At 46.3% G+C, this 25,166-nt stretch overlaps 1 protein-coding gene across 13 annotated transcripts in view; it reads left to right on the forward strand.

Annotated features, from left to right (window-relative positions):
• The window catches only part of LOC309621775 (uncharacterized protein), a 243,846-nt gene extending 219,310 nt beyond the window's left edge, over positions 1-24,536 (forward strand). For 12 of the 13 annotated variants that reach the window (XM_082409122.1, XM_082409116.1, XM_082409121.1 and 9 more), the window contains 2 exons: positions 11,621-11,758; positions 24,348-24,536. In XM_082409122.1, coding sequence (XP_082265248.1) covers positions 11,621-11,758; positions 24,348-24,535 — 326 coding nt within the window. In that variant the 3' untranslated portion in view covers position 24,536. Of the gene's footprint in view, positions 1-11,620; positions 11,759-24,307 lie in introns of all 13 variants that reach the window. The other variant, XM_082409123.1, reaches the window with a different exon arrangement.
• Positions 24,537-25,166: the final 630 nt, after the last annotated feature.

Consider the following 25,166-nt stretch of genomic DNA (forward strand, 5'->3'; position numbering starts at 1 on the left):
TAGAATGCAGGCTCCGTCGTCGTGGCACATGCGCTTAGTTGCTGCACGGCATGTGGGATCTTCGCAGACCAGGGCTCGAACCCGTGTCCCCTGCATTGGCAGGCGCCACCAGGGAAGCCCTAGGTGTTCTCATATAGAGTCTAAAAACAGAGAGCACTGAGAGAAGGTAGTGGTTATTAAAGGCTCAGGATCTAAATTCTACCTGTCTCTACACCCCTTCCCAGCTGTCGATTTGACCCCATTTTTGAATGCTGACCTCATTGTTCAACTTTTCTCTGCCGTCTGTATACTCACCTTGAAAACTTGTTTCTGTGATGCGTTGAGCAGACACAGGGTGGCAGACTGCAGAGGTGGAAGCTGGTGGTCGGATATTTGTGGGCTGAATCTCCTTCAGTCCCATTCCCATTTCTGGTTGCCCAGAGGCCCTACTTCCTGTGTGTGACGCCGAGCCGTAGGATTGCGGGCAGGAGCCAAGTTCTCCATACAGTAAAGACCCCAGTGTGCCTTGGTTACAGTAATATACCTGGCTTCCTTCCTGGCAGGGAAGTGACAGGCGGCTATGCCCCTGCTTTGTTCGTGGGCCTCCTGATCCAGCAGTTCCCTTGGCTCTGCCCCTGTCGTCAGCTGCCCCTAGGATAACTCTGAGCCCTAGCCACTTCTCTGGTAGATTTCCCTATTCCCCCACTACAGTCACACCTGAATAAGGCAACTCAGACCTTTCAGAGATGTGTCCTGAACCTCTTGTTTTCTGAAATACCTATCTGGTGGTTGTGAGACTTAAGGCCAGCGTCCCCGAGAGACTTTTTCTATTTCTCCTAGTAAACCTAGACTCATCTTCTGTCACCTTCAACTCTACTCCAATTGTGTTCTTTCAACCCAGACCTCTGACCCTGCTTTTTACTTCTGCCATTTCATCCTCGCTCCTGCTTCCTTTCCTAAATCCATACGTCTCTTTTGGCCTTCCTAGCCCTGGGCCAAGTTCCTTCCTCTTTGCTCAGTTTTTACCCCTTTCCTTCATTCTCCCATCCAACTTTCAGTCCTTCCTTTCTCACGCCCCAGTTAGCAGCATCTGAAAATTCGAAAGGTTTGTTACTCGTCTATTAATTGTATTCCATTTACTTATTCAGTTCTATACCTGTCTTACCTGTGTATGGAAGAACAGCTGGTAGCCAAGGTGGCACCAAGAATCCTAGCAGCTCTCACTTGACGTATCCGTAGTAGTCGGCAATTTCCATTTCGTTTTCCCTCTCGGTGAAAAATTGCAGCTTGCCCGAAGAGGTGTATCTGGCAGCATTCTCCCGTTGTTGTTGAGCCCGCCTCTTCATGGCCTCTCGCTCTGGCCTCTGCTCTTGTTCGATGGGCTTTGACATGACTGGCTCAGGCACGTTGGGTTCCCTCCATGGAACTCGTTGCTTGCTGAAGTCTTGGAGTAGAAAGTGGGTTTGGAGCTTGGGTGGGGACTGGCGCTTATTCACAGCAGGGGGAACAGGCTCCCGCTGGAGAGGAGCGCCAGATGAAGTTTTGGAGGGTGCAGGCCTAGGAGCAGCAGACTGAGGGACACGAGGCTGGGTATGGTTGGGCCAAGCCGGTTGGGTTGGGTTGGTCACAGTTGGCTGAGCTGGTTTGGCGGGGCCTGGCAAAGAGGCAGGAGCTGGCTGGGATGAATTGGCTGCAGCAGGTTGAGCTGAGTCAGTAGAACCAGGCTGGGCACGGTAAGCCCCAGCAGGCCGATGTGAGGCCAGAGACTGTGGCCTCCGAGGAGCGGGTCGAGCTTGAGGCTTGTCCCAGGCAGAAAAAGGCAGAGGTATCAACTTGACCTTCCCAGGAGGAGGCCGCTCATACTGGGCTGGAGACGGACACTCTGTTTCAGCACTGCTGTCTGGTTTCTGGGCTTGGACTTGCGTTTTCTCAGGACCCTTCCCCTCACGTGGGGTATGCCGCCATGGCTGGATAGCTGGGGGTGGCTGGGGGTCTTTGGGGTTGCTTGACTTTCCCAAGAGCCGACAGGAAGAGCGCCCAGTTTTCGTCTCATTCTTCTTCCCCAGCGCATGAAGAACCTTCACAGACTCCAGCATGCGCACGCCAAGGGAGGTTCGAGGCTTTTGAAAGCTCTGTTGGAGAAGCTCAGTTTGGTGTTCCTTTCGCTTCGTGTGGGGGATTGCTGGCTTCTCTTCTGCCTTGACTTTGTTCCCTGACTGCTTGTTCTCCTCAGCCTTGTTTCTCCCTCTGGTCCTTTTGGTCTTTTCCTGCCCGTGGCTCTTAGTTTTGCTGATCTTTCTGGATGCAGCTTTCTGAGGTTTGCCTTGAGAGTGCTTGGCCGTGTTCACAGGAGCCCTGTCACTGACTGCAGCGTGGCATGTAACCACTTCTCCCCCTAACAGGCACTCTGGATTCTTTGGCTGGATTTTGGCCTTGGGAGCGCCACTGATAGGCTCAGAGGCTTTCTGTTTGTTCTTCCTGGGTTGATCAGAGGGAACCTTTATGACACTTGGCTTTTCCTGCACCTGATTCACCTTAATGGCTCTGGTGTCTTTAGCTTTGATCACGTTGGGACCTTGGGATTGATCAAGATCTTTCAAAGGATTAAAGAGCTGGGGAAGGTGAATATCCTCCGCCAGTGTAGTAATGTCTGCAAGACCACTGCTAGGTTCAATCCCATTTTCAAGTGTCCCTAGGTCCTGACGACTCCGGCTGTTCTCTCCCAGATCAGCATTTTCAGAACCAGGCTGCTCCTCTTGGCTGAGGGGATCGGTGCAGGCCAGCGGCTGGTGAATATCAGGGATTCCTAAAGGGAGTAGTGGAGGATCTTGGTTCTCTGTTGGGATCTGGTAGGCATCCAGAGGCTTTGAAAGCTTGGTTTTGATATCATCCACGTGCTTACTCTCTATTTGTCCCTGGCTTGGAGCTGGAGGCAGGGCCAGGAGACGCCTGGCACTCTGGACTGGAGCTGTCACTGAAATGTCCCCAAGTTCAGATGGTGGGTTACTCTCAAGTATGTGGCTGTTTCTGCTACTGCAGGACTTGGGGAGTTCTTGACTTTGTGTCACACAAAACGTCTGGCTTGGAGGTTGCAATCCCAGGGAATTTTTCATCACCAGGGGGGAGGTCTCCATCCCTACAAAGGGATCAAGGGAGAAGTCAGTCCCTGGTAAGTGAGATGCTCCCCCTAAACACCAACACAGCAGTCGTGTACCTTTCAAGGGGTTCAGGGGCAAGATGGGCAAGGCATTTCTACTAACTCTTCTTAAGGATCACGGACAGTGCCCTATGCTACGAGGTAAGCGGTGACTGTTGTAATTCTTACTGGTGAGCCTTTCCTGTCGCTGATTCTCGGCTCGCTTTGTATTTCATAGGACTGTTATAAGTCCAATACAAAATGAGTCTTATTTTTAAAAACCTGAAATGTTTTACAAAGCCTAGCATTCTCATATAGGGTCCTTTCCATTCTCCCCACTTTCCCGAGAGGCCAAGAACACGTCACACCATGAACTAGGAGAGGGGGTAGAGCCCTTGCTGATGAAATACATCAACAAAGACAGAGTCTTAGCCTGCTTGCTCTCTGGACAGGATCTCGGACCACAAGGTCTTCAATCCTGGTATAAATGAAGGAAGTGAGGACAGTTCAACTGGCACTCTCATAACAAGAGTTCTGAAACACCTTCCGAAGAGACTATAGCAGTAGATGAGGGAAGGGAGTGCTACAGTGTGGCAGTACAGGGGGAACGATCGGCTACAGCAGTGAAAAGTGTGGTACCGATTGGTGTGCTCTCGGGGTTCTTGTACATGTAGCATAGATGACCTCTACAGTGGCCCTCCCACCTTCCCACCTGCATTAGGTGTTCTTTTTTTTGTAATTTATGTTTATGTATTTATTTACTGTTTGAACTTATTTATTCTACGTATTTATTTTTTTGGCTGCACTGGGTCTCTCATTGCTGTGCACGGGCTTTCTCTAGTTGGCGGCTAGCGGGGGCTACTCTTGGTTGCGGTGTGCGGGCTTCTCATCGCGGTGGCTTCTCTTTGTTGCGGAGCATGGGCTGTAGGCACGTGGGCTTCGGTAGTTGAGGCTCACGGGCTCTAGAATGCAGGCTCCGTCGTTGTGGCACATGCGCTTAGTTGCTGCACGGCATGTGGGATCTTCGCAGACCAGGGCTCGAACCCGTGTCCCCCGCATTGCATTGGCAGGCGGATTCTTAACCACGGCGCCACCAGGGAAGCCCTAGGTGTTCTCATAGAGAGTCTAAAAACAGAGGGCACTGAGCGAAGGTAGTGGTTATTAAAGGCTCAGGATCTAAATTCTACCTGCCTCTACACCCCTTCCCAGCTGTCGATTTGACCCCATTTTTGAGTGCCGACCTCATTCTTCAACTTTCTCTGGCGTTTGTTATACTCACCTTGAAAACTTGTTTCTGTGATGCGTTGAGCAGACACAGGGTGGCAGACTGCAGAGGTGGAAGCTGGTGGTCGGATATTTGTGGGCTGAATCTCCTTCGGTCCCATTCCCATTTCTGGTTGCCCAGAGGCCCGACTTCCTGTGTATGACGCCGAGCCGTAGGATTGCGGGCAGGAGCCAAGTTCTCCATACAGTAAAGACCCCAGTGTGCCTTGGTTACAGTAATATACCTGGCTTCCTTCCTGGCAGGGAAGTGACAGGCGGCTCTGCCCCTGATTTGGAATCTGAGATGGTGTTCCCTGAGCAAGGCTGGCAGAAAGCGATGGATGTAGAGGGACCATGTTCTTGGCGTCTGAAGTTTTATCATCCTGCGCTGCCAGAAACATGGAGGAGGCAGCTGTGTGGCGGTCAGTGAGTGCCAGAGTAAAGTCTCCGAGTGAAGAAGAATTCTTTTCAGTGCTTGCTGTGATGTCCCACTCAAGAACACCTGGATAGGAAGCAGCTGAAGTGGAGATCTGGCTGTGGTCAGTAACTCCAGATAACATAGTCGTGCTAGAATGTTGGTAAAGGTAGGCACTACCCATGAGTGTCTGGAAAGGGGTACCAGTAGCCGATGCCGAACTGACGGCAGGGGCAGAGACTCTGGAGAAGTTGCAGACACTTCGTGTTAGGGAAGTTGCATTGCTCACCACAGGAGGAGAATGCTGCAGAGAATTTAGAGTTCCAAGTAGAGATGGATGTTGGAAATTTTCTGTAAGAACAAGAGGGTCATGAAAAACTCAGGGAGGTTGAGAAATTCTCACTACGTTTGAGGAACGGCATCATCTGAAGGTTCTTGCTATCAGGACACCTCTACTATCACTACTTCCTGAGAAACCCAAAATCAGACAGTTAATGATGGCTGTAAGGACTGAGCAGTTTTCCACTCTTCTCTATTCACTGCCTGTGCTCCCATCTTGGGCACAGACGGGCAGAAGAGCCAAGTGGTGTGGTTCAGAGATTGTTCTCTAGGCTGGAAGCAACCTTCTCCCTGCCCTGTCTTTCCCTTCAGCCTGCACTCGTATTGACTTCTATGCTATTTCCTAGACTGGAAGCATTTTAGAACTAGGAGGCCCTTAGAGAACTTCGATGTTCTCAGTCTCATTTCGTGAGTAAGGAAACTGAGGCTCAGAGAGGTCGGGTTGACTTGTTCAAGTTCTCTCATTATGTTAGTATCATTACCAGGTTTCAGAACCTAAGTATCCTGACTTCCTTGCCAGGACTCCACTCTGAGCATGATACTGCCAGAAAGCAGGAGAAATAGAACTTATAATATAGGCATTTTTTTTGTCCATTAGAAAACAGTACGGCTGTTACCATTGTCGTCTTCAGTGTCTCCCTTTGCTTGTGCAGTTCCCACGCTATTACCTAGAGGTGACGTACAGCTCAGTCCAACTGGTGAATTGAAAGAGTCATTTTTGCCCTCTTCAAGCCTGGTTTCTCATCCTACCTCAAAATGATTACCCGAAAGTGGATTTCTTAAGTGCTTTTGGAAAGGGAAGAGTTATCTGATTACTTCAGATTACTCATCTGTAAAGTGGTTATAACACCACCACCAATAATAATAGCAGTAATAATTAATAGATGAATAAGCTGATCTATTGCGTATGATTTATATGGAGGAAGATACAATAAGTTCTAGAAAGACAAAGAAAAATCATGACAAGCATATTACGTTAACGAAAAAGAAATCCATAGATATTAATGAAAACTGGGGTATGTGGCAAGTATCGAAGCCTAATGAATTTACTAACAAATGGCATTCTGTACTATCCATGCAATATTATGAAAGTGAATTTTGCCCACTCTATTTTAGTGAATACTATTAACCAGAAGACACGATGGAGGTGATAGAGGTGAATGAATTCCTAGCCAATGCATACAGACAGAGAAGGTATGTCAGTAAAAAATGCATAACAAGCAACAGAATGCAATAAATGTGCATGTATAGGTAGCCACAACACATATAGACAAGTATTTCAATGAAAACCGGTACGAAGCAGACAGCAAAATAATAAGTGTAAAAGAGTTTCATTATTGTGCTCCTTCATATTTTTACCCAGCAAGTAAGAGGTATTAAGCCTAGGAGAAATATATATTTCAATGAATATAGCTTATATAATAAGCAGAAAGGAAGCTTAAAATGTATCAGGAAGGTTTTTGGATTTATCCTAGAACTTAGATTAGAATCATCTTCAGCATCCAAGAAGATGGCATCCCAAAACCTCAAAAAACCATCATGCCTAGAATCCAATTAAAAAAGATTTTCAAATGTAAGAAAATCCACAGGACTCCACAATATGGTTTTCGATAAATGTGGATGTTTGTTTGTTTTGTTTCTTTGGCCGCGCCGCGTGGCCCTGGCCGTGAAAGCACCGAGTCCTAAGCACTGGACCGCCAGGGAATTCCCTAAGTGGGGGGGGGGAATTAGAGATGTGGGGCTTGACTTTTTCTTCTTCTTCTTCTTCTTCTTCGGTAGCTAAGATCTACAAGCGAACGATGGCTGTTGATCAATGTGCTCTCTGTGTTAGGAAGGAAATAACTGTAAAAATGAAAAGCAGCCTTGCCTTAGAACCTACATATCACACCAAGGAAAATAGTCCTTCTGATTCAATTTAGAAGATATCACTTAAAATGTTGAATTGGTGAAATGTCTACCTAGTTTAAAAATTAGAAAGAATAAAACACTGAAAAGCAGCCCCCTAGATAACCACTGTGGTTGCTTGTTTATAGGAGGCATCATTTCTAAAACGTATTTCTAAAATGTTTATATTCAAAACTGTCAAGTGGCCAACTGTATTCAGAGAGGCAATAAAAGAAAGAAAACGGAGTATGACTTTTCTGATAAGCTGCCTTTCCTGGTGATCCCCTGTTCTGGCCTTACTTTCCTTCTTAGTCTGTTAATGTAAGGGTTTGCTACCATCAACTTGGTTTTGCCCTGCTCTGAGCAGGTTTCCCTCTGTGCTGTTTCTGCTTTAATTGAAAATCTTTGGTTCCCATCAGCATTCCATTGCAAACTCCGTTTTTCTTGAGAGCTCCTCTATGCTTTCCCTCTTCATTCTTACATTTTCTCCCATCTCTTGGTGCCTGTTGGCCTGTGCTAATGAAAACCATCCTAAACTTCCTTACGCTCGACTCTGTGCCTCCCTGTAGAGCCCAGTACTCTCCATCCTCTCTCCCTATTCTCTCTTTTCAACTAGTCGAAATCCTAGTGGAGGGAGACCATTAGAGATGAAACATCTTGGTATATATTGCTAGTTTTCTATGTCCCCTGGCTTTTCTATGTTTCTGTTGAAACACTCTTGAGAAGTGTCTGATTTCGTTTTCTACATGGGTACCCTTTAAGGCTCAATACTGGAAAAGAAGGGGATCAGAGTGATCAACCCAACGTGGTATCCTAACGTAACAGTTAAGGAAAGCAACAGGCTTTGTGAGACAGCCAGTGATTTGTCCAAAGTCACACAGATAGTAAACGTCAAAGTCAAAAGTGAAATTAGGTCTCCAGACGTGTAGTTCAATACTTTCCCTCATTATTCCATGCTATTTTGAATCTCCTACTCAATTTAGGGGCAAAAGAATCGAACGCAAAACTTTCCAAAGTTTCTTTTCTTACCTGACATGGTCAGAGAAGAGGAAGCATCCACTGCAGGTACCAGGGATGAGGAGACAACACTAGAGGATGTCCGAGTGGCTGCAGCTGAACGGCGCACGTGTCCAGTACAGAGGTCACTGGTTACTGGTCCAAACAGCTCCACGGAAACCCCAAGACTCTACCAAGTGGTAGTAGGTTTGGTAGGAGAGTGATGTCACAAAGCAGGCAGTTGAAAGGTATGAGAGAGCCAATAGGGAGGTCCGATCCCCAACAGGAAGGCGGGCTTGGGTGAAGAGAGTGTAGGAGAGCTAAAACAACACCTGAGTTTCTGAGCTCTGGGGAGGAAATCCTAGAAGACAGATTTACCTCCCCCAGGCTCTTCCATTAGGGAAATCATTGCCACATTTCTTACAGACGTTCATTAATACACTGAACTAAGAGTTACTTATATTCTACAGAGTATTCTATTTTATGTATCATATACTTAGAGCTATATAGATCTTCTTTAATTAATAATCCTTAGGAAGGAAAGAGCCATCTAGTTTGAACTATTACAGTTGTTCTGAAATCATATGTGTCTAATGAGTGAACTGATAGCAGCTTTTAAGGAGCCAAAGTAGGGATTAAGAAGCTCTCTTTGTAACTTGGTTCAAGAGTAGGGTGAAGTTTCTTGAGTGTACCTTGTGGAGAATGTTGTGGTCCAAGGCTCTTCTCTTTTAGTTTCTTCTCCTTGACTCCTACCTTCCTTGGGCTGGGCTAGGCTGGGGGCCAGGTTGGACTTGCGACTTAACATTTCACTTCTGCTTTCTCTTTTTTTTTTCTCTTCCATTATGGGCATTGCTTCGAGGACAAGCCTTGATCTTGCATTGGACGTTACTTCCTGTCACCTTCCAGCAGCAGGAGTCTTCTTTTCAGTGCTTGATGCTTCACGAAATAGACTCTGCCCGTTGGCAGCAAATACCAGAGAGCTAGGAGACAGAGCTGGTTGCAGACCTTTCCTCTTCCAGCCTTTGGTTGCAATTGTTTGGCCCATAATTTGCTAGCTCTAGTTCCTTGGGCCACACAGGTATCCTGCCATCTCCAGCTCTTGTTATATGTGAGAGACATTCTGAACACTGTCCCTTTTTCTTTGCACAGAAGTATATACAGTGTGGCAGTTACTGTAATCTCCTCCGCCTTGCAAACAGCCACTCTAGAATCTTGGACCTCTAGGACTCTCTGTCTTGCATGCTTGGGGGCAAGGCCAAGCAAAATGAAGAGGAGAATAATTAGAGAAAGAGGAGGACGTTGGTGGAGAATTGGGAGCAGGTAAGGTGAAAGGGCACAGGAGAAAAGAGATGCATGTAGACTTTTTGGTTTCTGTGGGAAACAGGTTGACACACTTGGGCCTCATTTGGTATTAACAGAACAGAGAGTTAAAGATCTAAGTAGCTAGATAGTGTGCAGCAACTGCCATGAAGTCTGTACACTGAAGAGAACAGTCTCACATCTAGTTTTCATTTTGTTTTATGTCATAGTACCTTATTTATAGCATTCACTGGTGTGTTTGTAGAATACAGATGTTTTCAAATGCTCTGGTTTTGTCTACATGGTTATCTCCTTGTCCTGTTTGTAAGGAATCCAACATTGTAAGACATATTGCATGTTTTTCTCTTGACGATTGTTGACCTTGAAGCGTCATGAACTAACTTGAGCTGTTGGATTCTGTGGAGAAACGTTCAAAAGGGTCTGTGAAAAAGGCACTGTGGTGAGTCGCATTATGCACCCGAGCGTAAGGAGCAGATATCTGCCACCAGCCCAGCTTGGCCTGGATTGCCTCTGTTTTAGTTCCCCTGGTTAGTGCTTTTCTCCCTAACCACTCTTGTGACTGTGATAATGTGAGTAAGGGCGGAGTTGCTAATGATCTATGTGTGAGGTAAGCTGGTTTGAGGGAGGAAATCTATGGACCTAGTCATTTTCCTTGGTGGTAAGCTTTCAGGGGTGCAGAGATGGATCTTCCTGGGGCCTTTTCTGGTCCCAGGAAGATATCGCATAGATGGGACCTCCCAAGACACACATTGAATCTTTAGGCCTGTTTTTCCTATTATGAGGTACGAACGAGTTTCTTCACTGATGGGGATGATGCTTATCTGAGAAGAAATTGTGAAAGGTGGTGTAGTGTAGAGGTGTGGCTTAAGCTTTTAAGTTTTCCTCCAGGTTTTTCCCCTAAGCTTCCTACTTCGGACGGCCTACTTACATGATACTAGTAGGTGATGTCCGGCTAACAACTTTCTAAATATACCTGCAAGCCAGATCAGTGTCTCTTTTCTCTGTATTCCCATGGAAATCAAGAGTCCCGCCGAATTTTCCATCGAAACAGTTGATTTGTGTTGTCTCTAGGAATTCTAAAGGGCGTACCGTTGCTTCCTAACCGGTGTCATTTGGGAGATCCGCCTCTGTACGTTCAAATGATTAATTTTGAGACTTTGCTCATGTGTGCAGTAAACCCTTGAATTCCCTAAGACCTTCCTTTCCTCCATCTCCTACCCCATTAAGCCCGCTTCAGTTCATCTCCTGAATTTCTTTGGAATCTGTCAGCCAGCTCTTCCTCAACTTCCTAATACTGAACTTGCCTGTCTGTTGCGATTAGGTCCTAACTGGTGTCCATATATCTTGTTTCCTTCCAATCCACTCTTCACACAAGAAACCTTCAAAGCAAGTTGGAACGTTGCTCATAAACATCGCTCACAAGCATTGTTTTGAGAATAGAAAACACACTGTTGGCCTTTAAGACTCTGCGTGGTCTAGAATCCTCTCTGCTTCTCTAGCCCCATCTTGTGCCACTTTTGCCCTCACTTTCTATGCTTCAGATACACTGAATTAACCTTAGTTCTCACTCATCTGACAGAAGTCAGTTCAGATACTATTTTTCACTGTGATTCCTAGCATTAAGGAATTTGATTATCAGGTTTTGTATGAGGACTATTTCATCAGGGGTACAGAAGTTCTGGCCATCTCTGGTTTTGGATATCCCTTATTTGTTGAGACCTTTGCGTTGTTTGGTTGCCTTTTGTCTGTTTTCCAGATGGGAAAACAGGAACAAGGGAAGTATAGGTTATTACTAGGTGGGGTTGAACAAGTGGAGCAGCAAACTGCAAAGCAGAAAGAAGAGGGACGTACTATAGAGGGATATGACTTCCATTCTCAAGGCGCCTGCATCCTGTGCAGGGAGACAGCCTAACATAAAATGTGCCTAACAACAAATATATTGACTTCTTACTAAAAATCTCCAGTTCATAGAACCGAGGGGTTTGTACCTTCTCCTTTAAAAGTGATAGTCCTGGGACTTCCCCGGTGGTCCCGTGGTGAAGACTCTGCGCTTCCAATGCAGCAGGCGTGGGTTCAATCCCTGGTTGGGGAGCTAAGATCCCACATGCTGCGCAGCCAAAGAAATTTTTGTCGAACGTTATACTCCTGTATTGTTGGCTTTAGTGGTTTAGATTTTGTTGTACTGTTAAGAAGATTTCAGTTTATTTACCGGGAACAAACAACACATAATGTAAAAATAGTTTCCCAGAAACGATTTCCATCATTCTCTTCCTCCCTTTCTCCCGCAGACTGGTGTTTCACCTTGACAAGTTCTCTGTCATTCCATAGGAAAGCTGTCTGGCTTGGAGGTTGCAATCCCAGGGAATTTTTCATCAGCGGGGAAGTCTCCATCACTACAGAGGAATCAAGGGAGAAGTCAGTCCCTGGTAAGTGAGATGCTCCCCCTAAACACCAACACAGCAGTCGTGTACCTTTCAAGGGGTTCAGGGGCAAGATGGGCAAGGCATTTCTACTAACTCTTCTTAAGGATCACGGACAGTGCCCTATGCTACGAGGTAAGCGGTGACTGCTGTAGTTCTTACTGGTGATCCTTTCCTGTCACTGATTCTCGGCTTTCTTTGTATTTCATAGGACTGTTGTCAGTCCAATACAAAATGAGTCTTATTTTTAAAAACCTGAAATGTTTTACAGAGCCTAGCATTCTCATATAGGGTCCTTTCCATTCTCCCCACTTTCCCGAGGGGCCAAGAACACTTCACACCATGAACTAGGAGAGGGGGTAGAGCCCTTTCTGATGAAATACATCAACAAAGACAGAGCCTTAGCCTGCTTGCTCTCTGGACAGGATCTCGGACCACAAGGTCTTCAATCCTGGTATAAATGAAGGAAGTGAGGACAGTTCAACTGGCACTCTCATAACAAGAGTTCTGAAACACCTTCCGAAGAGACTATAGCAGTAGATGAGGGAAGGGAGTGCTACAGTGTGGCAGTACAGGGGGAACGATCGGCTACAGCAGTGAAAAGTGTGGTACCGATTGGTGTGCTCTCGGGATTCTTGTACATGTAGCATAGATGACCTCTACGGTGGCCCTCCCACCTTCCCACCTGCATTAGGTGTTCTTTTTTTTTGTAATTTATGTTTATGTATTTATTTACTGTTTGAACTTATTTATTCTACGTATTTATGTTTTTGGCCGCACTGGGTCTCTCATTGCTGTGCACGGGCTTTCTCTAGTTGGCGGCTAGCGGGGGCTACTCTCGGTTGCGGTGTGCGGGCATCTCATCGCGGTGGCTTCTCTTGTTGCGGAGCATGGGCTGTAGGCACGTGGGCTTCGGTAGTTGAGGCTCACGGGCTCTAGAATGCAGGCTCCGTCGTCGTGGCACATGCGCTTAGTTGCTGCACGGCATGTGGGATCTTCGCAGACCAGGGCTCGAACCCGTGTCCCCTGCATTGGCAGGCGCCACCAGGGAAGCCCTAGGTGTTCTCATATAGAGTCTAAAAACAGAGAGCACTGAGAGAAGGTAGTGGTTATTAAAGGCTCAGGATCTAAATTCTACCTGTCTCTACACCCCTTCCCAGCTGTCGATTTGACCCCATTTTTGAATGCTGACCTCATTGTTCAACTTTTCTCTGCCGTCTGTATACTCACCTTGAAAACTTGTTTCTGTGATGCGTTGAGCAGACACAGGGTGGCAGACTGCAGAGGTGGAAGCTGGTGGTCGGATATTTGTGGGCTGAATCTCCTTCAGTCCCATTCCCATTTCTGGTTGCCCAGAGGCCCTACTTCCTGTGTGTGACGCCGAGCCGTAGGATTGCGGGCAGGAGCCAAGTTCTCCATACAGTAAAGACCCCAGTGTGCCTTGGTTACAGTAATATACCTGGCTTCCTTCCTGGCAGGGAAGTGACAGGCGGCTATGCCCCTGCTTTGTTCGTGGGCCTCCTGATCCAGCAGTTCCCTTGGCTCTGCCCCTGTCGTCAGCTGCCCCTAGGATAACTCTGAGCCCTAGCCACTTCTCTGGTAGATTTCCCTATTCCCCCACTACAGTCACACCTGAATAAGGCAACTCAGACCTTTCAGAGATGTGTCCTGAACCTCTTGTTTTCTGAAATACCTATCTGGTGGTTGTGAGACTTAAGGCCAGCGTCCCCGAGAGACTTTTTCTATTTCTCCTAGTAAACCTAGACTCATCTTCTGTCACCTTCAACTCTACTCCAATTGTGTTCTTTCAACCCAGACCTCTGACCCTGCTTTTTACTTCTGCCATTTCATCCTCGCTCCTGCTTCCTTTCCTAAATCCATACGTCTCTTTTGGCCTTCCTAGCCCTGGGCCAAGTTCCTTCCTCTTTGCTCAGTTTTTACCCCTTTCCTTCATTCTCCCATCCAACTTTCAGTCCTTCCTTTCTCACGCCCCAGTTAGCAGCATCTGAAAATTCGAAAGGTTTGTTACTCGTCTATTAATTGTATTCCATTTACTTATTCAGTTCTATACCTATCTTACCTGTGTATGGAAGAACAGCTGGTAGCCAAGGTGGCACCAAGAATCCTAGCAGCTCTCACTTGACGTATCCGTAGTAGTCGGCAATTTCCATTTCGTTTTCCCTCTCGGTGAAAAATTGCAGCTTGCCCGAAGAGGTGTATCTGGCAGCATTCTCCCGTTGTTGTTGAGCCCGCCTCTTCATGGCCTCTCGCTCTGGCCTCTGCTCTTGTTCGATGGGCTTTGACATGACTGGCTCAGGCACGTTGGGTTCCCTCCATGGAACTCGTTGCTTGCTGAAGTCTTGGAGTAGAAAGTGGGTTTGGAGCTTGGGTGGGGACTGGCGCTTATTCACAGCAGGGGGAACAGGCTCCCGCTGGAGAGGAGCGCCAGATGAAGTTTTGGAGGGTGCAGGCCTAGGAGCAGCAGACTGAGGGACACGAGGCTGGGTATGGTTGGTCCAAGCCGGTTGGGTTGGGTTGGTCACAGTTGGCTGAGCTGGTTTGGCGGGGCCTGGCAAAGAGGCAGGAGCTGGCTGGGATGAATTGACTGCAGCAGGTTGAGCTGAGTCAGTAGAACCAGGCTGGGCACGGTAAGCCCCAGCAGGCCGATGTGAGGCCAGAGACTGTGGCCTCCGAGGAGCGGGTCGAGCTTGAGGCTTGTCCCAGGCAGAAAAAGGCAGAGGTATCAACTTGACCTTCCCAGGAGGAGGCCGCTCATACTGGGCTGGAGATGGACACTCTGTTTCAGCACTGCTGTCTGGTTTCTGGGCTTGGACTTGCGTTTTCTCAGGACCCTTCCCCTCACGTGGGGTATGCCGCCATGGCTGGATAGCTGGGGGTGGCTGGGGGTCTTTGGGGTTGCTTGACTTTCCCAAGAGCCGACAGGAAGAGAGCCCAGTTTTCGTCTCATTCTTCTTCCCCAGCGCATGAAGAACCTTCACAGACTCCAGCATGCGCACGCCAAGGGAGGTTCGAGGCTTTTGAAAGCTCTGTTGGAGAAGCTCAGTTTGGTGTTCCTTTCGCTTCGTGTGGGGGATTGCTGGCTTCTCTTCTGCCTTGACTTTGTTCCCTGACTGCTTGTTCTCTTCAGCCTTGTTTCTCCCTCTGGTCCTTTTGGTCTTTTCCTGCCCGTGGCTCTTAGTTTTGCTGATCTTTCTGGATGCAGCTTTCTGAGGTTTGCCTTGAGAGTGCTTGGCCGTGTTCACAGGAGCCCTGTCACTGACTGCAGCGTGGCATATAACCACTTCTCCCCCTAACAGGCACTCTGGATTCTTTGGCTGGATTTTGGCCTTGGGAGCGCCACTGATAGGCTCAGAGGCTTTCTGTTTGTTCTTCCTGGGTTGATCAGAGGGAACCTTTATGACACTTGGCTTTTCCTGCACCTGATTCACCTTAATGGCTCTGGTGTCTTTAGCTTTGATCACGTTGGGACCTTGGGATTGATCAAGATCTTTCAAAGGATTAAAGAGCTGGGGAAGGTGAATATCCTCCGCCAGTGTAGTAATGTCTGCAAGACCACTGCTAGGTTCAATCCCATTTTCAAGTGTCCCTAGGTCCTGACGACTCCGGCTGTTCTCTCCCAGATCAGCATTTTCAGAACCAGGCTGCTCCTCTTGGCTGAGGGGATCGGTGCAGGCCAGCGGCTGGTGAATATCAGGGATTCCTAAAGGGAGTAGTGGAGGATCTTGGTTCTCTGTTGGGATCTGGTAGGCATCCAGAGGCTTTGAAAGCTTGGTTTTGATATCATCCACGTGCTTACTCTCTATTTGTCCCTGGCTTGGAGCTGGAGGCAGGGCCAGGAGACGCCTGGCACTCTGGACTGGAGCTGTCACTGAAATGTCCCCAAGTTCAGATGGTGGGTTACTCTCAAGTATGTGGCTGTTTCTGCTACTGCAGGACTTGGGGAGTTCTTGACTTTGTGTCACACAAAACGTCTGGCTTGGAGGTTGCAATCCCAGGGAATTTTTCATCACCAGGGGGGAGGTCTCCATCCCTACAAAGGGATCAAGGGAGAAGTCAGTCCCTGGTAAGTGAGATGCTCCCCCTAAACACCAACACAGCAGTCATGTACCTTTCAAGGGGTTCAGGGGCAAGATGGGCAAGGCATTTCTACTAACTCTTCTTAAGGATCACGGACAGTGCCGTATGCTACGAGGTAAGCGGTGACTGTTGTAATTCTTACTGGTGAGCCTTTCCTGTCACTGATTCTCGGCTCGCTTTGTATTTCATAGGACTGTTATAAGTCCAATACAAAATGAGTCTTATTTTTAAAAACCTGAAATGTTTTACAAAGCCTAGCATTCTCATATAGGGTCCTTTCCATTCTCCCCACTTTCCCGAGAGGCCAAGAACACGTCACACCATGAACTAGGAGAGGGGGTAGAGCCCTTTCTGATGAAATACATCAACAAAGACAGAGTCTTAGCCTGCTTGCTCTCTGGACAGGATCTCGGACCACAAGGTCTTCAATCCTGGTATAAATGAAGGAAGTGAGGACAGTTCAACTGGCACTCTCATAACAAGAGTTCTGAAACACCTTCCGAAGAGACTATAGCAGTAGATGAGGGAAGGGAGTGCTACAGTGTGGCAGTACAGGGGGAATGATCGGCTACAGCAGTGAAAAGTGTGGTACCGATTGGTGTGCTCTCGGGGTTCTTGTACATGTAGCATAGATGACCTCTACAGTGGCCCTCCCACCTTCCCACCTGCATTAGGTGTTCTTTTTTTTGTAATTTATGTTTATGTATTTATTTACTGTTTGAACTTATTTATTCTACGTATTTATTTTTTTGGCTGCACTGGGTCTCTCATTGCTGTGCACGGGCTTTCTCTAGTTGGCGGCTAGCGGGGGCTACTCTTGGTTGCGGTGTGCGGGCTTCTCATCGCGGTGGCTTCTCTTGTTGCGGAGCATGGGCTGTAGGCACGTGGGCTTCGGTAGTTGAGGCTCACGGGCTCTAGAATGCAGGCTCCGTCGTTGTGGCACATGCGCTTAGTTGCTGCACGGCATGTGGGATCTTCGCAGACCAGGGCTCGAACCCGTGTCCCCCGCATTGCATTGGCAGGCGGATTCTTAACCACGGCGCCACCAGGGAAGCCCTAGGTGTTCTCATATAGAGTCTAAAAACAGAGGGCACTGAGCGAAGGTAGTGGTTATTAAAGGCTCAGGATCTAAATTCTACCTGCCTCTACACCCCTTCCCAGCTGTCGATTTGACCCCATTTTTGAATGCCGACCTCATTCTTCAACTTTCTCTGGCGTTTGTTATACTCACCTTGAAAACTTGTTTCTGTGATGCGTTGAGCAGACACAGGGTGGCAGACTGCAGAGGTGGAAGCTGGTGGTCGGATATTTGTGGGCTGAATCTCCTTCAGTCCCATTCCCATTTCTGGTTGCCCAGAGGCCCGACTTCCTGTGTATGACGCCGAGCCGTAGGATTGCGGGCAGGAGCCAAGTTCTCCATACAGTAAAGACCCCAGTGTGCCTTGGTTACAGTAATATACCTGGCTTCCTTCCTGGCAGGGAAGTGACAGGCGGCTCTGCCCCTGATTTGGAATCTGAGATGGTGTTCCCTGAGCAAGGCTGGCAGAAAGCGATGGATGTAGAGGGACCATGTTCTTGGCGTCTGAAGTTTTATCATCCTGGGCTGCCAGAAACATGGAGGAGGCAGCTGTGTGGCGGTCAGTGAGTGCCAGAGTAAAGTCTCCGAGTGAAGAAGAATTCTTTTCAGTGCTTGCTGTGATGTCCCACTCAAGAACACCTGGATAGGAAGCAGCTGAAGTGGAGATCTGGCTGTGGTCAGTAACTCCAGATAACATAGTCGTGCTAGAATGTTGGTAAAGGTAGGCACTACCCATGAGTGTCTGGAAAGGGGTACCGGTAGCCGATGCCGAACTGACGGCAGGGGCAGAGACTCTGGAGAAGTTGCAGACACTTCGTGTTAGGGAAGTTGCATTGCTCACCACAGGAGGAGAATGCTGCAGAGAATTTAGAGTTCCAAGTAGAGATGGATGTTGGAAATTTTCTGTAAGAACAAGAGGGTCATGAAAAACTCAGGGAGGTTGAGAAATTCTCACTACGTTTGAGGAACGGCATCATCTGAAGGTTCTTGCTATCAGGACACCTCTACTATCACTACTTCCTGAGAAACCCAAAATCAGACAGTTAATGATGGCTGTAAGGACTGAGCAGTTTTCCACTCTTCTCTATTCACTGCCTGTGCTCCCATCTTGGGCACAGACGGGCAGAAGAGCCAAGTGGTGTGGTTCAGAGATTGTTCTCTAGGCTGGAAGCAACCTTCTCCCTGCCCTGTCTTTCCCTTCAGCCTGCACTCGTATTGACTTCTATGCTATTTCCTAGACTGGAAGCATTTTAGAACTAGGAGGCCCTTAGAGAACTTCGATGTTCTCAGTCTCATTTCGTGAGTAAGGAAACTGAGGCTCAGAGAGGTCGGGTTGACTTGTTCAAGTTCTCTCATTATGTTAGTATCATTACCAGGTTTCAGAACCTAAGTATCCTGACTTCCTTGCCAGGACTCCACTCTGAGCATGATACTGCCAGAAAGCAGGAGAAATAGAACTTATAATATAGGCATTTTTTTTGTCCATTAGAAAACAGTACGGCTGTTACCATTGTCGTCTTCAGTGTCTCCCTTTGCTTGTGCAGTTCCCACGCTATTACCTAGAGGTGACGTACAGCTCAGTCCAACTGGTGAATTGAAAGAGTCATTTTTGCCCTCTTCAAGCCTGGTTTCTCATCCTACCTCAAAATGATTACCCGAAAGTGGATTTCTTAAGTGCTTTTGGAAAGGGAAGAGTTATCTGATTACTTCAGATTACTCATCTGTAAAGTGGTTATAACACCACCACCAATAATAATAGCAGTAATAATTAATAGATGAATAAGCTGATCTATTGCGTATGATTTATATGGAGGAAGATACAATAAGTTCTAGAAAGACAAAGAAAAATCATGACAAGCATATTACGTTAACGAAAAAGAAATCCATAGATATTAATGAAAACTGGGGTATGTGGCAAGTATCGAAGCCTAATGAATTTACTAACAAATGGCATTCTGTACCATCCATGCAATATTATGAAAGTGAATTTTGCCCACTCTATTTTAGTGAATACTATTAACCAGAAGACACGATGGAGGTGATAGAGGTGAATGAATTCCTAGCCAATGCATACAGACAGAGAAGGTATGTCAGTAAAAAATGCATAACAAGCAACAGAATGCAATAAATGTGCATGTATAGGTAGCCACAACACATATAGACAAGTATTTCAATGAAAACCGGTACGAAGCAGACAGCAAAATAATAAGTGTAAAAGAGTTTCATTATTGTGCTCCTTCATATTTTTACCCAGCAAGTAAGAGGTATTAAGCCTAGGAGAAATATATATTTCAATGAATATAGCTTATATAATAAGCAGAAAGGAAGCTTAAAATGTATCAGGAAGGTTTTTGGATTTATCCTAGAACTTAGATTAGAATCATCTTCAGCATCCAAGAAGATGGCATCCCAAAACCTCAAAAAACCATCATGCCTAGAATCCAATTAAAAAAGATTTTCAAATGTAAGAAAATCCACAGGACTCCACAATATGGTTTTCGATAAATGTGGATGTTTGTTTGTTTTGTTTCTTTGGCCGCGCCGCGTGGCCCTGGCCGTGAAAGCACCGAGTCCTAAGCACTGGACCGCCAGGGAATTCCCTAAGTGGGGGGGGGGAATTAGAGATGTGGGGCTTGACTTTTTCTTCTTCTTCTTCTTCTTCTTCGGTAGCTAAGCTCTACAAGCGAACGATGGCTGTTGATCAATGTGCTCTCTGTGTTAGGAAGGAAATAACTGTAAAAATGAAAAGCAGCCTTGCCTTAGAACCTACATATCACACCAAGGAAAATAGTCCTTCTGATTCAATTTAGAAGATATCACTTAAAATGTTGAATTGGTGAAATGTCTACCTAGTTTAAAAATTAGAAAGAATAAAACACTGAAAAGCAGCCCCCTAGATAACCACTGTGGTTGCTTGTTTATAGGAGGCATCATTTCTAAAACGTATTTCTAAAATGTTTATATTCAAAACTGTCAAGTGGCCAACTGTATTCAGAGAGGCAATAAAAGAAAGAAAACGGAGTATGACTTTTCTGATAAGCTGCCTTTCCTGGTGATCCCCTGTTCTGGCCTTACTTTCCTTCTTAGTCTGTTAATGTAAGGGTTTGCTACCATCAACTTGGTTTTGCCCTGCTCTGAGCAGGTTTCCCTCTGTGCTGTTTCTGCTTTAATTGAAAATCTTTGGTTCCCATCAGCATTCCATTGCAAACTCCGTTTTTCTTGAGAGCTCCTCTATGCTTTCCCTCTTCATTCTTACATTTTCTCCCATCTCTTGGTGCCTGTTGGCCTGTGCTAATGAAAACCATCCTAAACTTCCTTACGCTCGACTCTGTGCCTCCCTGTAGAGCCCAGTACTCTCCATCCTCTCTCCCTATTCTCTCTTTTCAACTAGTCGAAATCCTAGTGGAGGGAGACCATTAGAGATGAAACATCTTGGTATATATTGCTAGTTTTCTATGTCCCCTGGCTTTTCTATGTTTCTGTTGAAACACTCTTGAGAAGTGTCTGATTTCGTTTTCTACATGGGTACCCTTTAAGGCTCAATACTGGAAAAGAAGGGGATCAGAGTGATCAACCCAACGTGGTATCCTAACGTAACAGTTAAGGAAAGCAACAGGCTTTGTGAGACAGCCAGTGATTTGTCCAAAGTCACACAGATAGTAAACGTCAAAGTCAAAAGTGAAATTAGGTCTCCAGACGTGTAGTTCAATACTTTCCCTCATTATTCCATGCTATTTTGAATCTCCTACTCAATTTAGGGGCAAAAGAATCGAACGCAAAACTTTCCAAAGTTTCTTTTCTTACCTGACATGGTCAGAGAAGAGGAAGCATCCACTGCAGGTACCAGGGATGAGGAGACAACACTAGAGGATGTCCGAGTGGCTGCAGCTGAACGGCGCACGTGTCCAGTACAGAGGTCACTGGTTACTGGTCCAAACAGCTCCACGGAAACCCCAAGACTCTACCAAGTGGTAGTAGGTTTGGTAGGAGAGTGATGTCACAAAGCAGGCAGTTGAAAGGTATGAGAGAGCCAATAGGGAGGTCCGATCCCCAACAGGAAGGCGGGCTTGGGTGAAGAGAGTGTAGGAGAGCTAAAACAACACCTGAGTTTCTGAGCTCTGGGGAGGAAATCCTAGAAGACAGATTTACCTCCCCCAGGCTCTTCCATTAGGGAAATCATTGCCACATTTCTTACAGACGTTCATTAATACACTGAACTAAGAGTTACTTATATTCTACAGAGTATTCTATTTTATGTATCATATACTTAGAGCTATATAGATCTTCTTTAATTAATAATCCTTAGGAAGGAAAGAGCCATCTAGTTTGAACTATTACAGTTGTTCTGAAATCATATGTGTCTAATGAGTGAACTGATAGCAGCTTTTAAGGAGCCAAAGTAGGGATTAAGAAGCTCTCTTTGTAACTTGGTTCAAGAGTAGGGTGAAGTTTCTTGAGTGTACCTTGTGGAGAATGTTGTGGTCCAAGGCTCTTCTCTTTTAGTTTCTTCTCCTTGACTCCTACCTTCCTTGGGCTGGGCTAGGCTGGGGGCCAGGTTGGACTTGCGACTTAACATTTCACTTCCGCTTTCTCTTTTTTTTTTCTCTTCCATTATGGGCATTGCTTCGAGGACAAGCCTTGATCTTGCATTGGACGTTACTTCCTGTCACCTTCCAGCAGCAGGAGTCTTCTTTTCAGTGCTTGATGCTTCACGAAATAGACTCTGCCCGTTGGCAGCAAATACCAGAGAGCTAGGAGACAGAGCTGGTTGCAGACCTTTCCTCTTCCAGCCTTTGGTTGCAATTGTTTGGCCCATAATTTGCTAGCTCTAGTTCCTTGGGCCACACAGGTATCCTGCCATCTCCAGCTCTTGTTATATGTGAGAGACATTCTGAACACTGTCCCTTTTTCTTTGCACAGAAGTATATACAGTGTGGCAGTTACTGTAATCTCCTCCGCCTTGCAAACAGCCACTCTAGAATCTTGGACCTCTAGGACTCTCTGTCTTGCATGCTTGGGGGCAAGGCCAAGCAAAATGAAGAGGAGAATAATTAGAGAAAGAGGAGGACGTTGGTGGAGAATTGGGAGCAGGTAAGGTGAAAGGGCACAGGAGAAAAGAGATGCATGTAGACTTTTTGGTTTCTGTGGGAAACAGGTTGACACACTTGGGCCTCATTTGGTATTAACAGAACAGAGAGTTAAAGATCTAAGTAGCTAGATAGTGTGCAGCAACTGCCATGAAGTCTGTACACTGAAGAGAACAGTCTCACATCTAGTTTTCATTTTGTTTTATGTCATAGTACCTTATTTATAGCATTCACTGGTGTGTTTGTAGAATACAGATGTTTTCAAATGCTCTGGTTTTGTCTACATGGTTATCTCCTTGTCCTGTTTGTAAGGAATCCAACATTGTAAGACATATTGCATGTTTTTCTCTTGACGATTGTTGACCTTGAAGCGTCATGAACTAACTTGAGCTGTTGGATTCTGTGGAGAAACGTTCAAAAGGGTCTGTGAAAAAGGCACTGTGGTGAGTCGCATTATGCACCCGAGCGTAAGGAGCAGATATCTGCCACCAGCCCAGCTTGGCCTGGATTGCCTCTGTTTTAGTTCCCCTGGTTAGTGCTTTTCTCCCTAACCACTCTTGTGACTGTGATAATGTGAGTAAGGGCGGAGTTGCTAATGATCTATGTGTGAGGTAAGCTGGTTTGAGGGAGGAAATCTATGGACCTAGTCATTTTCCTTGGTGGTAAGCTTTCAGGGGTGCAGAGATGGATCTTCCTGGGGCCTTTTCTGGTCCCAGGAAGATATCGCATAGATGGGACCTCCCAAGACACACATTGAATCTTTAGGCCTGTTTTTCCTATTATGAGGTACGAACGAGTTTCTTCACTGATGGGGATGATGCTTATCTGAGAAGAAATTGTGAAAGGTGGTGTAGTGTAGAGGTGTGGCTTAAGCTTTTAAGTTTTCCTCCAGGTTTTTCCCCTAAGCTTCCTACTTCGGACGGCCTACTTACATGATACTAGTAGGTGATGTCCGGCTAACAACTTTCTAAATATACCTGCAAGCCAGATCAGTGTCTCTTTTCTCTGTATTCCCATGGAAATCAAGAGTCCCGCCGAATTTTCCATCGAAACAGTTGATTTGTGTTGTCTCTAGGAATTCTAAAGGGCGTACCGTTGCTTCCTAACCGGTGTCATTTGGGAGATCCGCCTCTGTACGTTCAAATGATTAATTTTGAGACTTTGCTCATGTGTGCAGTAAACCCTTGAATTCCCTAAGACCTTCCTTTCCTCCATCTCCTACCCCATTAAGCCCGCTTCAGTTCATCTCCTGAATTTCTTTGGAATCTGTCAGCCAGCTCTTCCTCAACTTCCTAATACTGAACTTGCCTGTCTGTTGCGATTAGGTCCTAACTGGTGTCCATATATCTTGTTTCCTTCCAATCCACTCTTCACACAAGAAACCTTCAAAGCAAGTTGGAACGTTGCTCATAAACATCGCTCACAAGCATTGTTTTGAGAATAGAAAACACACTGTTGGCCTTTAAGACTCTGCGTGGTCTAGAATCCTCTCTGCTTCTCTAGCCCCATCTTGTGCCACTTTTGCCCTCACTTTCTATGCTTCAGATACACTGAATTAACCTTAGTTCTCACTCATCTGACAGAAGTCAGTTCAGATACTATTTTTCACTGTGATTCCTAGCATTAAGGAATTTGATTATCAGGTTTTGTATGAGGACTATTTCATCAGGGGTACAGAAGTTCTGGCCATCTCTGGTTTTGGATATCCCTTATTTGTTGAGACCTTTGCGTTGTTTGGTTGCCTTTTGTCTGTTTTCCAGATGGGAAAACAGGAACAAGGGAAGTATAGGTTATTACTAGGTGGGGTTGAACAAGTGGAGCAGCAAACTGCAAAGCAGAAAGAAGAGGGACGTACTATAGAGGGATATGACTTCCATTCTCAAGGCGCCTGCATCCTGTGCAGGGAGACAGCCTAACATAAAATGTGCCTAACAACAAATATATTGACTTCTTACTAAAAATCTCCAGTTCATAGAACCGAGGGGTTTGTACCTTCTCCTTTAAAAGTGATAGTCCTGGGACTTCCCCGGTGGTCCCGTGGTGAAGACTCTGCGCTTCCAATGCAGCAGGCGTGGGTTCAATCCCTGGTTGGGGAGCTAAGATCCCACATGCTGCGCAGCCAAAGAAATTTTTGTCGAACGTTATACTCCTGTATTGTTGGCTTTAGTGGTTTAGATTTTGTTGTACTGTTAAGAAGATTTCAGTTTATTTACCGGGAACAAACAACACATAATGTAAAAATAGTTTCCCAGAAACGATTTCCATCATTCTCTTCCTCCCTTTCTCCCGCAGACTGGTGTTTCACCTTGACAAGTTCTCTGTCATTCCATAGGAAAGCTGTCTGGCTTGGAGGTTGCAATCCCAGGGAATTTTTCATCAGCGGGGAAGTCTCCATCACTACAGAGGAATCAAGGGAGAAGTCAGTCCCTGGTAAGTGAGATGCTCCCCCTAAACACCAACACAGCAGTCGTGTACCTTTCAAGGGGTTCAGGGGCAAGATGGGCAAGGCATTTCTACTAACTCTTCTTAAGGATCACGGACAGTGCCCTATGCTACGAGGTAAGCGGTGACTGCTGTAGTTCTTACTGGTGATCCTTTCCTGTCACTGATTCTCGGCTTTCTTTGTATTTCATAGGACTGTTGTCAGTCCAATACAAAATGAGTCTTATTTTTAAAAACCTGAAATGTTTTACAGAGCCTAGCATTCTCATATAGGGTCCTTTCCATTCTCCCCACTTTCCCGAGAGGCCAAGAACACTTCACACCATGAACTAGGAGAGGGGGTAGAGCCCTTTCTGATGAAATACATCAACAAAGACAGAGCCTTAGCCTGCTTGCTCTCTGGACAGGATCTCGGACCACAAGGTCTTCAATCCTGGTATAAATGAAGGAAGTGAGGACAGTTCAACTGGCACTCTCATAACAAGAGTTCTGAAACACCTTCCGAAGAGACTATAGCAGTAGATGAGGGAAGGGAGTGCTACAGTGTGGCAGTACAGGGGGAACGATCGGCTACAGCAGTGAAAAGTGTGGTACCGATTGGTGTGCTCTCGGGGTTCTTGTACATGTAGCATAGATGACCTCTACGGTGGCCCTCCCACCTTCCCACCTGCATTAGGTGTTCTTTTTTTTTGTAATTTATGTTTATGTA

Source organism: Balaenoptera borealis (genome assembly GCF_965194805.1).
Source record: "Balaenoptera borealis genome assembly, contig: HAP1_SCAFFOLD_981, whole genome shotgun sequence".
In the NCBI taxonomy this organism is placed as follows: Eukaryota; Metazoa; Chordata; class Mammalia; order Artiodactyla; family Balaenopteridae; genus Balaenoptera; species Balaenoptera borealis.